This window comes from Parasteatoda tepidariorum, chromosome 7 (assembly GCF_982258835.1).
Source record: "Parasteatoda tepidariorum strain Cologne lab strain chromosome 7, Ptep-v5.0, whole genome shotgun sequence".
NCBI classification, from domain to species: domain Eukaryota; kingdom Metazoa; phylum Arthropoda; class Arachnida; order Araneae; family Theridiidae; genus Parasteatoda; species Parasteatoda tepidariorum.
Window position 1 is genome coordinate 108,774,195 of NC_141761.1, and position 17,683 is coordinate 108,791,877.

At 30.2% G+C, this 17,683-nt stretch overlaps 1 protein-coding gene across 1 annotated transcript in view; it reads right to left on the reverse strand.

The window, feature by feature from the left end:
* Window positions 1-8,759: 8,759 nt before the first annotated feature.
* LOC107439313 (uncharacterized) overlaps window positions 8,760-17,683 on the reverse strand; it is a 117,545-nt gene continuing 108,621 nt past the window's right edge. Inside the window, exons 12-13 of the mRNA XM_087168475.1 lie at window positions 17,183-17,250; window positions 8,760-9,981 (exon numbers count right to left, since the gene is read on the reverse strand). Coding sequence (XP_087024601.1) covers window positions 9,912-9,981; window positions 17,183-17,250 — 138 coding nt within the window. The 3' untranslated portion in view covers window positions 8,760-9,911. The remainder of the gene's footprint in view (window positions 9,982-17,182; window positions 17,251-17,683) is intronic.

Sequence of the window (17,683 nt, forward strand, 5' to 3'; positions counted from 1 at the left end):
GTTACTTTCCTGCAGCATTTCTTATCAATCAAAGTAGTATTTTTTGTTACTGCTTCATGTTCAACTTTTGGAAGTAAGCATATCACTCTAGATAAAAAAAATGTAAGATTATTGGAAAAACTTGGATTACATGTAGCACTTGTAAACATAGAATTGAGAAAAATTCTACACAAAAGTGTACGCTAACTTACCTCTATCATATTTAAAAATTCTTCTAAATTCACGGTTAAAGCTAGTAAAACCTAAATATAAAATCGAATCAGAATATCAAATCAGATAATCCCCCTAACCGCTTATGGTTATGGGTAGTACAGTTAGGTCAATGTAAGAAAGTGTTTATGAGTTGTATAGTGAGATCAATGTAGGAAGTTGGTCATTGGTAGTACAATTAGGTTAATGTAGGACGGTGGCTATGAATTGTACAGTGAGATTAATGTAGGAAGGCGGCCATGAGTTGTACAGTTAAGTTAATGTAAGAAAGTGGTTATGAGTTGCATAGTTAGGTAAATGTAGGAAGTTGGTTATTGGTAGTACATTAAGGTTAATGTAGAAAGGTAGGTGATATGAGTTGTACAGTAAGATCAATGTAGGAAGGTGGTCATGAGTTGTACAGTTAGGTTAATGTAAGAAAGCGGTTATGAGTTGCATAGTTAGGTAAATGTAGGAAGTTGATTATTGGTAGCACAGTTAGGTTAATGTAGAACGGTGGTTAAGGGTAGTACAGTTAAATTAATGTAAGAAAGTGGTTATGAGTTGTACAGTGAGATCAATGTAGCAGGTTGATCATTGGTAGTACAGTTAGGTTAATGTATGACGGTGGTTATGAGATCAATGTAAGAAGTTTGTTATTGGTAGTACAATTAGATTAATGTAGGACGGTGGTTATGAGTTGTACAGAGAGATCAATGTAGGAAGGCGGCCATGAGTTGTACCGTTAGGTTAATGTAAGAAAGTGGTTATGAGTTGCATAGTTAGGTAAATGTAGGAAGTTGATTATTGGTAGTACATTTAGGTTAATGTAGAACGGTGGTTATGAGTTGTACAGTGAGATTGTTGTAGGAAGTTGGTTAAGGGTAGTACAGTTAGGTTAATGTCGGCAGTTGGTTATGAATTGTACAGTGAGATCAATGTAGGAAGGCTGTTATGAATTGTACAGCTACTTTAATGTAAAAAAGTGGTTATGAATTGCATAGTCAGGTAAATGTAGGAAGTTCGTTATTGGTAGTACAGTTAGATTAATGTAGGATGGTGGTTATGAGTTGTACAGTGTGATCAATGTAGGAAAGTAGTTATGAGTTGTACAGTTAGGTTAATGTAAGGAAGTGGTGGTTATGAGTTGTATGGATAGGATAATGAAGAAAAGTGGCTACCCTTTCGATTAAGTTGAACAAAAATAAACCGAAGTGTTTAAAGTGAACATTTTGTTTAGGATGTAAAAACTAATTTTAGAAATAAACCGTAATGTAATCATTTTAGAAATATACCGAAACGATTAAGGGAAACATCGTATATCTGTAAAAAAGAAATTCTTTTTCATCTGGCAACGAAAACAAAAATAGAACGATAATTGGCTATAAGCAAATAAAAAAAATTCTTTTTTTACGAAATCAATCACGTGACTTTTAAACGGCTATAGCGGTATGTAAATGATCTTCAGGGGAGTCGTCAACTATGTCAAACTCCCGATTATCATCAGCTACCGGAATTTCTCGATTATTTCCTTTTTTTTTATATCCAGTTTTTTCCCCCTTTCCGTTCTCTCACCTCCCTGTTTTACGTGAACCAACTACGCAGCTATTAAATTCCTAGGGCGACACTCACATTCGCTTTGGTACGAAGCGGCTCTTTAGCGCTTTCAATTTTTTTTGCGCCACGCCGCCATAATGGCACTCTTTATGGCGCAGAGGAATGTCTTTTGCGGCCGAGTGAATATGATCTCAGAGGAATTCCTCGTCATAAAAATAGATGATCTTCACTCCTCGTTTTCCTATTCTTTCGGGTTTTCCTCATATTCTAAAACATTCTTCCTCATGCCATTTATTATTCTTTCTTTTTTTTGAATACAAGTTGCTTTCAGTCTTAGTTCATTATATATATATATACGTAAGCTAAACACTGTGATTGCTAATTATTGAATTTGTTTCACATTAATGATATGTTTTCGTTGAAAAAAATATCGACGATTTTTAATAATATGCGAATTAATTAGTGCAAACGATATTTTAAGTTATAAAATTAGGCATGTAAAGCGTATAAAACATGCAACAATCAATTCTTTAATCATATTCAACTACTGCAAGATTGTACAGAGCACAAAACCCCCTTCAATAATTTTTGATCTAATGATCGGATTTTCAAGCACAAAGACTCATTCTTAATGATTCGAGGGCATAACCTTAAATATGAGAATTAATTAGTACAGACGATATTTTAAGTTATGAAATTAGATACGAAAATAGATTTTTTCTGCATAACATATCTTTGAAGGGTGAAAATAGGACTCCAATAATTTGGCCAGGTCTGTTATCAAAATTTTAAAGAAGTCGTATGTTTAAAATTTAATTTCTCGAGAGCTATTCGACCGATCTTGTACTTAGCCATTCAAAATTTCGTTCCTCAAAATGATGTGAAAAATTTCCATACAATTTCAAAATTTTCAACTATTATTAAATATAATAATTATCTATATATATTTTGTTTATTACCTTTAGATAAACGAATTTTGTAACTGTCTGCAAAAATGTTTCATTCCGATTAAAAAGTTGTGAGTAATCTGCCTTCGTGGAGGGCTTATTGATGGAACTAAATCGCACTTGCGTTACATGGAGAGGAAAATCACGTAAACCTTCCACGGTTAGCCTGGCGACAAGGGGACTCTAACCCATGATCTGTCTACATCTAAGGATATTTTTACGTCAGCACTGTGGTCGGTGTGAGCAGGGTGCGGCATTCGTATCGACTAGCCAACGCTGGGATTCGAACCCGGTTCACCTCATTGGAAGACGAAACTCTATCTCCTGAGCCACCGCGGCTCTGCTCTAATTAATTAGCATATTTAAGGTAAGGCCTTCAAACCATTAAGTTTTAGTATGCGAAAAATCCAATCAAAAGTTATGCAGTGTGGTTCACTTTTTTTCTATTTTACGCACAGTACGCATTAACACCTTTGGAATATGGAATATTATTTTTCGAAAATTACACGGAGGTACGTGAAAAATGTAGAGAAGTATTAAAGAAGCAAATTGATTAGACTAATTACTATTTACCCAGAAATATTTGTTAAATTAAAAGAAATATATCTAGATGTTAAAATTGCGGTACTAAATTTCTCAAAAGAAAGTGAAATTAAAATCTTTATAAGATTTTCAACAGTACCATCACCATTTGAAAAATTTGCCACTGTTTTTTAAATTTTCTTTCTGGACGTGACCAACCTGAAAATAAAGCTTAAAAAAACACTTCCGATTCATTCATGAACATGCTATAGTCGGGTGAAGTACTCAACATACATATATAAGCGGTGAACAATGCTGTTTTGTAAAAAAGGCTTTTTTTAATGCATTCTGAATCCGATTTTATCCTGTACCCTTAACAGTTTTTTTTTGTCAATTCCTTAATTATTATTCCCGTTTTATAACTATAAATTTTGCTTGCATTTAACTTTAAAAAAGTTTTTATAGAGAAAAAAAAAGAGGAACAAAGAGATACAAGATCTTTTTTAAAAAAGTTTATTATGTTTTTTTTCTTATAATTGCTAAAAAAACAATATATATATACACACACACAATGTTATATATTTTTTGAATTTAAATATAGCAAACGGACAAGAAAAACTAAACAAAAAATTCGCTGCATTTTAATAATATATCACACTCAGAAGGAACAAAAGTTTTAATGAATGAAAAATTATCAAAATATGAATTATTCTAACAAGCAGTTTTGATTTAAGTAGTGAGTGACCTTAAATAAACGGTTCTATTTATTTTAGAAATAGTAGAAAATTATTAGTTATACGAATTATTTACGTACTTGTAATTTAGCCCTTTACAAGGCCTTGGGAAGTATACATCCCACCAACTTCAGTAATTTTTTAATGTCTATCGGAAGCTATTATCCCACTTATGATTTCTGCTGCCATTTTTTATTTCCTCAAAAATGAAAAAAAAAATTAAATAAAGAGCTTTATGTACGTAAATGTGGGTAAGAGTAAAGCATAGCATGGGATCAAGAAGAGAGGCTCGTGCGTCATGCGTTGCGTTCATTTGATGTTTTCCTCATGGAATTTATTTGTTGTTACAAAGGCAGAATTTAGAAATCCCGTTTGTTATAAGCACAGACATTTAAGTTTATTACAAATTTTTCAACAGTCGGTAAAATTTTGTAAATCCTATTCACATTTCATCAAACAAAAATGGTCTCAAAAAATCAAAATAATTTTAGGTAGTAAAGCTAAATGAAGTTTTATATAAACAGGGCACGAGCTAAGGATTTCAAATTATTTGCCAGTAAATTAGCCAAATATCAAAAACATTCGCCAATTTTCGAAAATCTTCGCCAAATGCAAATCTTAACAATTTTTTATGATTATTATTTTTTTCCATAGAAAACTATTTTACAGTAGTTTGTTTCAGGCTCAGATAGTTTGGACCCGATTCTAACTGGTTATGCGGCGCATTAACAGAAAATTACTGTAATCGAATAACAAATACTGATATGTTTAGAAAAATTCATTTTTAAGTCATTTTAATTTTCCAGTGGAAAAAATCATTCGCCAATTCAGTTTTATCACATTGCGCGGGCCCTGAATAAATAAATTTCATTCCCGAAAATATTTTAATATAAGTAGAAAAACTGATCTAATGAAGAGTAAAACTTTTTTTTTATTACTGAAATCGTAGATATTTTTGAATATTTTCATAAAGACGAGATAATCTGTGAATGGTTTGTTGTTTTATTTTCATTAACACAAGAACTGGATGGTGTTAAACTGAGCTAAACTTATTCATGATGCATATAAGTGAAACTAAAAACATTAAATCAGTTTTTATTAAATGAAACTAAAATGCCATCTATGCTCTTTAATGTGGCTTAATTCAAAACGTTTATGTCAATTGACTTTCACGATATTAGAATTTGATAACGTTCCTGTTGTTGCTTATACTTAGATATTAATTTACGACACTGTGTATGTTTTATTTAGTTGATTTATGATAAGGATTTTAAATATATGCAGCAAAAATAGCAATAAAGAATATCTTGTATTAGTTCTTAAATTGCCAGATGAGTATACATATATGTACTCAAGAATTGATATGCTTATATGCAGAAGTACAGAAGATAAAAAACACTTATAAATGATGTTCAGTTAGCATATTTGTTACTGTGAACGGTCGGAATGGGTGGTTGTTGACCACAGGTGAATGTTGACAATCACATAGTCGCTTTTGTAAATGTTCGAAATATATACTAGGTCTAGATAAGTGCCACTGCCCGGTATACATTTTCTCGGTATACCCTAAACTACATAAATGTTTTTTTAAGGTTCAGTGCCACTGACCGGTATGCATTTTACCGGTACTCCGAACATTGATGTTTTTCCAAATCTATCCTCAGCAGGTATTAAAATATCGAATAAATATAATAATATCAACGAATAAATTAATATCAAATCGGATATAACAAATATTTCGGGCATTCATCAAAGTGACTATGTGATTGTCGACATTCACCGGTGAAAGTCGACATTCTCTTGATTTCAGTCATTCACGGTAACATATTCAACTATGTATTAGAGAGTTAAACAAAGTTTAATTAATTCATAAGTCATACAAATGGGAACTTTATTAAAAAAATGCTTGTTGGAATTATATTGTAATAAAGTTCTTTTTGAGCATAGAAAAAAATATTAAGTTTTTTAAAGGATACAATATCACAAAACAGTTTCACAATTCAGTTTCTTGGAATGTCACACATATCACTCATATATGGGATGTGGCGTAATCATCGCCCATAATATATATTTTTAGAGTCCTTGTCAAAAAAGATAATAATAATAATAATAAAAAATTGTAAAAATTTCATGACTATCACATTTGGTACAACAAATCAAGGTGAGCCAAAGCCTTTTGTTGCAGATTTTTCCAGGACAACATAATTGGTGACCTGGACTGCTAGACCAGATTTTGTAAGCTCGCTCACTAATTACAGGGTGCGTAGCCATATTTTTCAACAAAAAATAAGCACCTTCTAAGTACTTTTAAAACACTCAAAAAATATCTTTAATCACTTTCCAAAGAAAAAAAAAATTCATAATTAGGATCTGTGCAGTAATTAAAATTATTTTCTTCTATCGTTTAAAAGTTCGCAATTTATGAACATAAATTTAATAAAATTCAAAAACATTTTATAAAAACGCTACATAATCATGATAAAATAACTAGTTTCAGATAAATATTGCAAGGAAAATTGTGAAAATCGTGCATTTTTTGTAATTTAGAACGACAATCGATACGGCAAAGAAAAAAATTTCTTTTTAAAAGATAGAAAATTAAGCACTTTTAACAAACCCCGAATTAAAAAAAGCACCTTTAAGGCCTTTTAAAAAATGTCAATCAAAAATAAGCACCTTTAAGCACTTTTAAAAACGCTAAGCACCCTGAATTAGGATAGAGGAGTGAATACTATCAAAACCAGTTTGCTTACGGAAACATGGGATATGGCTGCCAACATGCATCCGGTAGATTTTGCAAAATAAAATAAGCTTCATGATAATTGGTGCATTAATGTACTAAATATTTTACACATAGGGAATTTTAGGGATTTCGAGAATCATCAAAATAGGAAAACTGCAATACAACCCAGTTATGATTATGAATTAGAATATTAAATGAACTTCAAATGTTATGCATTATTTTTACTCATAATTTTGAATAGTAATAGGTATTCAATTCATCAAAGATAATAAGAAGTTTTTTTTATTAACTTAAAAAGGGAATTCTGAATAAAAAAAACTAAAAATATTAGAACAAAAAAAGTTTTAAACTGATATCAATAAACGAGGCTTGCTTCATTATAAAATTAGTAATACTTATTTAAATACTGAAACAAGCAATAATCTGTGCAAAAATTCTATTTCAATTGGGATTTTTTTTAGAAAACTTACTTAATTTTAGAGAATTTTCTAAAATGTAAAAAAAAAAAAAAAAAAAAAAAAAAAAAAAAAAAAAAAAAAACAGGAGAATTTTTATAAAACCAGTAGACCAGCATAAACTGGCAAAATCCAGTAGCTATGTACTAACAATTTACTCTTATCTGTTTTCTCTAGCAATTAAACAAGTTTTGTTGTTGCTGCGTTTATTAATAATGATTTGTTACATTTTGAAAGTTTTTTTTCACTGTCTAAATATTAATTAGCAACTTGTTTATTTTTCAAACTTAATTTTTGACAAGGTCTTAAAAAATGCATATTAAGGTAATTCATTATGGAACATGCAGCATATTAAATTTTACAATAAGAAAAGGAAATGCATCAATTGATACAAACAAAAAGTAGTGTAAGGAAAGCTAATAAAATCTACTACCAAGATAATTCTATGCAAATCAATATTACCTCACTATTTTACTCAATGAACTTAATATAAGAAAAATTCTATGGATTGGAAAGAAAATTTTAGAACTTAGAACACAAAAATATATTAGCTTTTATCATATATTAGGTTTAACGGCCGGGATAGCCTGGTTGGTAGGGGGCTGGGTCAATGCCTGAGAGCTCGTGGGTTCGAACCCCAACGGCCGAAGACTGCCGAGTCGCAAAGTCCTCCATGTTCCCATAACAAATCAATACCTCTGGGGGTACTGGATTGGAGATCCATTGTTCTCTGATTCAGGTCAAAATTATGATCTGTGGATGAATGAATGAACGTATGAATGGGTGCGTCCTATAAACGGGTGTGACATATGGGTGTGGCAGAAGTCGAATTCTTGGCCATAGATGGCGCCACTGGAAAACAAGAAGAATCACACCCCTCTGCCTAAACAGGCATACGTCCATACATTAGGTTTAAAGAAGATCAGCATATCTTTTTAGTTTACTTTGTTTTGATACAATTTATTTTAAAAAGATAGTTTCAAGGACGAGCAGCCACAACAACAAAAAATAAAAATCATGCCATTAACTTATAAATTTCATAAACAACTCATAAAAGACAGAATTTATTTCGCGCTCATAAAAATTCTATATATTTAAAACTATTAGTAGATTTGAAAATAGGTAAAAGCAAAGCAAAGTAAAAGCAAAGCAAATGTTTGAAAGTAAAAGCAAATGTTTGAAACAAGAGATCGCTCATAAGTGAAAGTATAAACATATAACAATGTTAGTTAAAAAAAATTTAAATGCATCATTTTATATACTTACATAATTTAAAGATAATAACAACATAAACAGATATGCAAGTATAGATAAAAACTAAAAAAAAAATCTATAAAATATTTATCAGAAAGCTAAACAAAATATTTCGTTTGAATGAATAATTAACTAACTTAAACAAAATAACTTAATCCAAAATACTTTTTATAGTTTCATGTCAAACAAATTCTTGACTAAGAACTATCGCAAATTTTAGGTTTCAAAAGTTAAATCTTTCACATTAAATAATAATAATAATATTTAAAACTTTGAATTAAAGTATTTTGAAAGAGTTTAAGATTAAAATTTATTTTATTTTTTAAAATCAATTGAAGAGTTTCTCTAAAAACATCAATTAAATCAATTGAAGAGTTTCTCTAAAAAACTAGTTCAAATTCATCTATTTTACCACAAGCTGGTATTGGATACTCAAAAACAGAAGCAAAAGTATATTTTTTTAATAAGGAGTCATTGTAAAAATGTAAAAATCTAGGTCAGTTTTAGACCTAATATTATGCTATGCATTTGCAAAACAACTGCTGAATACAATGATTTAAGTTCTGAGAAAAGTGAAAAAGGAATTGTGGAAAAAAAGTTTAGGCTTGATTTTCTTTCTATTGCTAATGTCATGAATGCTGAAATATAATTTCAAAGAAATGGTAAAACAAAATTTGTTTTTTAAAAAAACCTTATGAAATAGGTAAGAGTTTATCTTAAAAAAATGCCAAATATTTAAAAATCTCAATTTCGAATTTTTGGTAGCTTACATTGATTTTCCTATTGCACAGCAGTATACTGTTTTTAAAGTTTTAATGAATACTTTTGATTACTTTACATTGAAAAAAAAATTGTCAGCATCATCTAAATCAGCATTCAACATTGTAATAATAATAATAATTATTAATCTTACTTTTTAAGCAATAATTATTAATCAATAATTATAATTATTAATCAGCAATTACAATAATTAATCTTCAATAATCTAAAAATAGACGAATGTAAAGTAAAGAATTGAATGGAAAATTTTTAGTGACAGTAACTTATTTACAGTCACTAAAAATTTTAATGCTCGACATTTTTAAGAAAATTTTCAAGTTCTATTTTTTTCAATTTAATTAAAGCAAAATTCATTTTTCACTCCTTTTTTTTTAAAGACATAGACAAGCATAAAAAGTTTAAGAAACAAAAAATAAGGAAAATGCCACTTAGCTTACAATGCTTTTAAATTCATTTATCTAATTAATTTTTGTAACAAAATAAAAAAAAAAGCTTTGCCTAACTACAATTTTAAATAAATGTCATTCAAAACAAAATTACTTAATATTAATTGTTTATATATATGAAGAAGAAAAAAAACATGTATTTTGATGTACCTCTTTCATAGAATACGCTAAATGATAAACAACAAAATAAAATTGCAATAAACAAATCATAACAGTTTTATAATAAAATATATCTCATTTGTGACAAATAAATTTCTAGGAACATTAGTACTGGTACTCTTGTCTTATGGCACAACGCTTGTAGCACTATCAGAATCTGAATCAGGTGACTTCCCCCTCCAATTTTCAGATATCCTGGTGACAAAAGAAAATAAATAAATAAATAAATAAATAAATAAAATTATCATTATAGGAAGCTTCTCATTGTAAGCAAATAGACATATTAACACATTGTTGACCAGTGACTATCCTCAGTGATAGACGGATTATGGGTTAGAGTCCCTTCGCTGTCAGGCTAACCATGGGAGGTTCTCGTGACCTTCCTCTCCATGTAACGCAAATGCGGGTTTTGTTCCATCAGAAAGTCCTCCACGGAGGCAAATTTCTCCCAACTAGGAGTTCCCCTGTCTTCTGAATTGGGTTCAAAACTACAAGGCTCCGGAGTTAAACATTAGTAGTCGTAAACCCGAAAATTGAGTCGGCTGCTCAACGACAGTTATAAAATAAAATTTATGAAACCTAGGGCGATATAGAATGTTCCTAATTTTAATTTCATTTAATTCAGTATCAATTAAATTTATTGAAGTTTACTTAAAGTGTTTTCCTTTACTTCCCATATACAATTACAAAGTATTAGTCACAGTTTTTGTGTAAAATTGCGGTCAACATAGTGTAAAAATTACAGTAAAAAAATTTTAAAAAATGAAACGATGTACAATAGCTTTACAAGTCTTAGGCAGCAATGAATATTGATTTCATTAGTAAACTAGTAAGCTGTCATGAAGAAAAATAAATAGGTATATATAAAAGGTTAATAAAGTTTTCTCAAAATAGCAGAAGACTTTTTTTTTTGGTAAGGAGGAACACTTAGTTGGTGGTCGCCCACACCTGTTTGCTTCATACACATAAAGAGGTAAGACTAAAGGAAGAAAATAAGGCGAAATGATGCTCGTTTTTTCACTTTTTGTATCGATATCTGAAATAAACAAAAAGAAAATTTCCATTTTGCCCGTAGCAGAAAGTGCATCACAAATAATTTTTTTTATCGCAACAGCAGTTTTTTGTCATAACAAAAATCTTTGCATTTTGATGGCAGCTTGGAAAATTGTGGTAATAGCGAAGCTCGCTATATCGTTACTTGTAAAAGAGTCGTGATTTGAGAATGAAAAGTGTTTTAAATTTAGATAATTAGTCATTTATTATTTTTTTGTAACGTTAAGATTTTTTTTTTAATGCTTTGTCATCGCAAAAAATAACACATTTCAGCAAACAATACGTCATTTTTATAACTGTTATCCAAGCCGGTCAGGCTAAAGTTTGCGTTTACTTTAGCACTATTGGAATAAAAGAAATAACGATAAATGTTTGCCTAAAGAAAAGCATCCTATTTTTTTGAAAATATAATTTTATAATATTTGATTATAGTAGTTCATTTTACGCCGCACTAGAGCTGCATAATGGGTTATTGGCGATAGTCGGGGAAACACCCCCGAGGATGATCCGAAGACATGCCATCACAATTTTGATCCTATACAGAGGGGATGGCTTCCCCGCTTCGGTAGCCCGACGACCTGCACGCGAAGTCGAGCACTTTACAGTAAAACAGTTTAACGAGGACCTATACCGCACACCCTCTGTCTATAAGCAGACTGATCCAAGTTTTCACCCACCCGCACACTGACCGCAGCCAGTAAACGAGTCTTGACGATCAATCCATTGCGGGACTTATAATATTTGAAAACTTATTCCAGCACTGCAAAGTGTGAACTCATAAATCTCTCCATATTAGAAAAACGTAAGCGCTGCCGCTGTTTAGGATATTCAAAATAAAATTATAAACCTCCAGGAAAGACCACCACTTTAGGGAGGCACAGAATTTTTTCTCCATAGACTTTGTGTTGAAGAAAACCTTTAGGAGAGACCATTAAAACCTCTCTCATCGACCAGGAAAACATCTGCACCAAATGCGGAAAAGGACAAACAAGGAAACACAAAAAATATCAAAACAAAAAACATTAACAAAACAAGTCAGGTTGCGTAGCCAAATATTTCAACAAAAAATAAGCACTTTTTAGGTATTTTTTAAGCACAAAAAATATTTTTAGCACTACATACATTAACAAAATGCAAGATAATTTTCAAAGAATGATCATGATAAAATAACTAGTTTTTGACAAAGAACTTTTTTCATGATTACATTAGCCACCATAAAAAGATCGACAGATTTTTTGGTTCGATTTCAGTGGGTGGAAAATGAAACCTGAAATTGAGAAAAACTTTCAAAAAGCAGCAGAGTTGCACATAAGAGTGCAAGAATCTCGCCGAACCCAGATCAGCATATGCACATGCTGACCCGCAAATACTTCATCAAACGTGTAAAATGATGGTTCATACGCAACGGACCGACGGTACACCGAAATGCATTGTTTCAATGAATTGTAAAAACGTTGAATGTGAAAACCACGTGCCGAAAATCGACATGGTAATGAAAAAAAAAAAAACCCATTTTCGAAAAGGGAAAATTAAGCACTTTTTAAAAACACTCCATAAGAAAAGCATCTTTAAGGGCTTACAATAAATGAAAATCGAAAATAAGCAACTTTAAGCACTTTTCGAAAAAGCTACGCACCATGCAAGTAAGTAGATTAAACTGTATTTAAAATATTTGTGTGAGGCTCTAATTCAGAGAGTTCTTTTTGACGATGCAACCTCATGTTGCAGTCAGAATACACTGAAGACAATGCTATCAATGATCTAGTGATTAAAGTTAAATTAGAAAAAAAAAGTTATCTAGAAAAGAAAAAAAAAATCTCTTCTCATCTCTTAAAGCTAACTAATTTTTATGATATAAAATTAAATGCAAACTTTAAAAAAAAACGTAGTTGTTAATAATTTAAAATAGCTTTATCATTCATAATTGGTGAATTTGTTTTTACACATAATTATATTAGTTGGGATCATTTTTATAGAAGCTAAATTTTATTCATCGATACGTATTTTCATGAAGCCAACAGGAGTGGCATTTCCACACCAAGAAAATGACACTGAGTAAAAGTACCTCCCATAACAATTTTGAAGTCAATGGAGGTAAACCTCTAAGAACGATCATTTTAGTGTGGAACGGAGAGGGGTCGCTCCCGAGAGGTTTAACTATATTTTGTTTTTTAACGAAAAATCTACAAAATTCAGAACCTTAAAATTAAGAAGGTGTGTAGAAAATGTACTGGGAGTACGATTATTAAAATAAAATTAGCATTCAAAAAATAGTTTGAGAATTAATTGATATACTTGTAGTATGCAATAACATGTGGACCATGTGGACGGCTATAGATTGCACAAATGCAACGACAGAGTTGAATTTTAAGGTGCTGAAAGGACTATTTGTATTTATGAACTTAAACATGTTTTTTTCTTCTAAATTATAATTTCTTTCAAAAGCAATTTTAAGTGATTTCTTTTTGCGATTTTCACCCCACCTTTTTGAAAGAATAATGATTATTTATGCATTGTTTCAGAAAAATTTAATCCTCTCGTGATTTTCATTGTATAAGCTCGTGACTGACTTGATGTCAAAAGTTACAAAAAAATGAATAAATATAATTAAAAAATGAATGAATATAATAAAAAAATAAGAGAGTGAGAGATTATATTTTGCTAGATACAAATCTTAACATTTTTTAAAAAATATCAAAGGACGGCTCAAAAAAGAAGAAAAAACTTTTCAATTTGGATTGTTATAAAAGGTCATTGTTGCATATTGTTTACAAATAAAATTACTTCTCATTTGTTACTTTTTATTATGTCGCACTAGGTATCCGTACATTTCGTTACCATTAACAAAATGTTCTTTAATAAAATTATAAAAATACGATTCACTACAAAATGAAGAAGATTGTGATGGACGCAAGGCGATCACAGGTTACCCATAGGCGAAAGGGTTGCTGTCTAATTTTTTTTGGAAAAGAAACTTTATTGTGTTTTCATCTTGAACATCTTTAACTGTTAATCCTGAACTGCTCGGTGCACAATTTCGCAGACATATTTAAATGCCGCTCAGACACATTCTGTGTAAATTCTTTTGATGACTGAGACAGACAGTGAACTGCCAATCGAGACATTTTCAGATTGGTACAATGATAGTCTTTGATGGAGATTGTAAGCTGCATCATACACCCGTTTCGGATTCACAAGTTCATACATGAAATATGATTCTAAAGCTAAGCTTTTTTTTCAATCTAACATGAATGGTGAATGAATAGTGAGTGGAAGACGGTCTACGGTCTTGTGCAAGTCATTGGGTATGCTGACAATGAATTCTTTTATCCCTAACTGGTGATCAACACCCAGTTCTCATATTTACTTGAAAGGGATTCGGAGAGTCACCATTCACTGTTCGGTAGGGTTCAATTCTCTCAATCACTTCAGTACTTTTGTGCTTCATGCTTGCGTTTGCGAATGGAATCCTTTCGTTTTTCAGTTTGTGTGTAACGGCTTAAGGTATTCCCGTCTAATCTCTTTAGCCTTGGCTTTCTCAGCCTCGGTAAGCTTAGGCCTTGGCATCGTTTTTTTTCTTGCTTCAACTCTAACTTTTGGGACCGTGTCAATCAGTTTGGACCCTCTTTATGTGTGATATTCACCTGAATTAGTATTGAAAACGATCCAGTTTGAACTGTAGGTTAGAATTTCTGAATCTTAATGAAAACAAAAATATCCTTCAAATGATGAAATTCTCTTTTACTCACAACTTAAGAAGTATTTATGGGATCTATCTGGTCACATATCTCAAAAATAAACTCACCAACTTAATGCATAACAAAATTAAAAGTGAAAAAAAAAATGATCAAACAGCAGCGGTCGCCATAGCAACGCATGAGCACTGTTTACTATTACTCTTGATTATTGTAGTTGAAAAGTGCGGACGCCATGAAATCCAAACCAAGACCCATGTTGCCATTGGGTAATAATTATATATTTATAAAGAAAATTATCTTTTGTTATCAATATCGACTTTTAAGAAAAAAGAAACAATGATGAATGCGGAGGAAGTGTTAGTGCTGTATTAAAAAAAAAAAAAAAAAAAAAAAAAAAAAAAAAAAAAAAAAATTATAAATTGGTTTTTATTATTACCATTTAGGAGGAAAAGTGTCGTCAAATTATGGTTAAGAAAGTTAAAAAATTGTTAAATGATTTCGAACATTTGATTGTCGTAAAGAATTCCCACTTAAGTTTTGTATATTTTAAATTTGAATTATAAAATTAAAATAATTCAGTTTCTAAAATCACCTATTTATTAAACATTATTTAACTTAACAGTACAGCAAATCGGAAACAATGCTTAAATATTTGTAATTGTTTTAAAAATTAGCTTTTCTAAATGTTACAGCTATTAATAATAAATTTGTAAACTAAAACAATATTTAAATATTGTATGCTAGTAAATTAGAAACGGTATTTAAATATCGTAATTTTTTTAAACGCAGTTAATTATTTAAAATATTGTTAATTTTTTTAAATATTGTTAAGTCTTTTATTTATTGTTAGTTATTTAAAACATTGTTAATTCTCTTAGGTATTGTTATAAAACATTCCCTTCAAAGTTTTGTAAATTGCAAATTTAAGTAACAAAATTAAAATTTATCGACTCATAATTATTTATTTATTTATAAAAAATAATATTGTAAATTGTAAACAACATTCAAACGTTGTCAATTAAAAAAAAATAAAATCGGATTTAAAAATTTAAAGCAAATTGGAAACAATGCTTGAATATTGTAATTGCTTTAAAAATTAGTTATTTTAAAATTTTCCAGCTATTAATAATAAATTAGTAAACTGAAAACAGTATTTAAATAGTGCATGCTAGTAAATTAGAAACGGTATTTAAATATCGTCATTTTTTAAAGCGCAGTTAATTATTTAAAATATTGATAGTTATTTAAAACATTGTTAATTCTCTTAGGTATTGTTATAAAACATTCCCTTCAAAGTTTTGTAAATTGAAAATTTAAGCTACAAAATTAAAATTTGTAAACTGCTAATTATTTATTTCTTTACAAAAAATAATTTAACAATATTGTAAATTGTAAACAACATTCAAACAGTGTCATTTGTTCATAACATTGTTAATTTTTTAAAAACACTTCCACCAAAGTTTCTAAGGCAGTCAATTTAAACTACAAAATCAAACTGACTCAACTGGTAATTACCAGTTTTTTATTTTTAATTTCTTTTTCTTTTCGGAAAACTTAAAATCCTTCCAAAAAGAAGATATCTTCATTAAAAATATCAACTTAAGCCGTTGCGTTTTTGACGTGTATTAAATACACATTTATTAAGGTTAAGTAGAAAGAAAAACAGAAAATTATTGAAAAGCGCTTTAGTTTCAGACTCCAGTTTTTTCTTTTCTTTTTTTGTTCACGTTCTTAAAATGGAGAAGCCCTGACGGCTGACAAAATGAAAGCTGTCAAACAAATTTTTCTTTTTAATCAAAACGCTAGAAGACAGGCCTCATTAATCACTCCTAAGAAGTAAAAATAATGAAGATAACCTCTATCTCTAGGAAGACCAACTACATTTCCTACACATGAAAAAAAAAATATTGTAGTTAAATGTAAGATTTTTTTTTCTCAAAATATAAATAAAAAAAAATAATAGATCGCGCTTTTAATGACGTAAAGTTTATAAAATAAAAATTATCTATCAATTTTATCATGACTTCATTAATCACGAAATTTTTACTAATTTTAAAGAATTATTTTTATTTATTTTTTCTAAATTGAAATGAGAAAATAAATGTATTGAAGCCACTGCCGAAACTCTATTCTATTAAATCTGCTCGAATTCCCATTTGGGATGAATGAAAAATTTATAAAAATCTAATACAATATATAATAACCAGGGGGCTAGGCCCCCAGTTCGCTGCTGATCACCAACCCCGATGATTGGTCCGCAATAATTGGCCTTTCTTGGCAGAAAACAGTTTTTCTGCTAAAGTTAAAATTATTCACTTAAAGTTAAAATTACTAAAAAGAGTTCTGTTTGCTTACGCTTGTGCCTCCACTTCCCACGTCCTAATATTATTATTTATTAGTATTATAAATATTTAGATCTATTGGTGAACAGAAGTAATTTTTAAAGTAATCATTTTTTAAAAATAATATTTATATTGTTATAACATTCAATTGTTCAAACAAATATGATGAGTTTACAACCGTAATTAATAATAATTCGCTTACCAAACGGGCGGATATATTAAATATTATTTTTGCTTGCATCTCATTGTGTATGAAGCAGATCGTTAAGTTCTAAATCAACAGTATATTAATGTTATTCTTACCCAATAATATCTCTCCGAGACTTCTTTTTCTTTGGGAAAGTCTTTGGTGGGGGCATGAGATTAACCACCTGAAAAAAGAAAAAATAATTCTGATAAACGAACTCTGATGATGGAACGAAATAACTGGGCAAGCTTTACTGTCGCTTAAAGAGTATCTCAAAGTTCAAGTTTCAACACAAGATTTGAAGCTCACACAATATTTGAATTTAGCGCCATTTGCATAAAAAAAAGTGGCCAGTGAAAAGAACAAGACAATGAAAGAGCTGACAGTTCAGGGTTATTAAAAATAGAACGCTTAACGAATGGAGCACTAACCGCTTCTTAATTATCGAGTAATACTTTGAGAGTTGTTGGGTCGTTTCCTAGTCACGCGTGAATTTCCGCTTAGGTGATCAAAATTGGCTGCCCACATCATACTATTGAACGCGGTGTGACCTTAATAGGGTTCTACGTGCCCATCACCATTCTCACCTTGAAAATGGAAGTTGAGAGTTGTGTCAA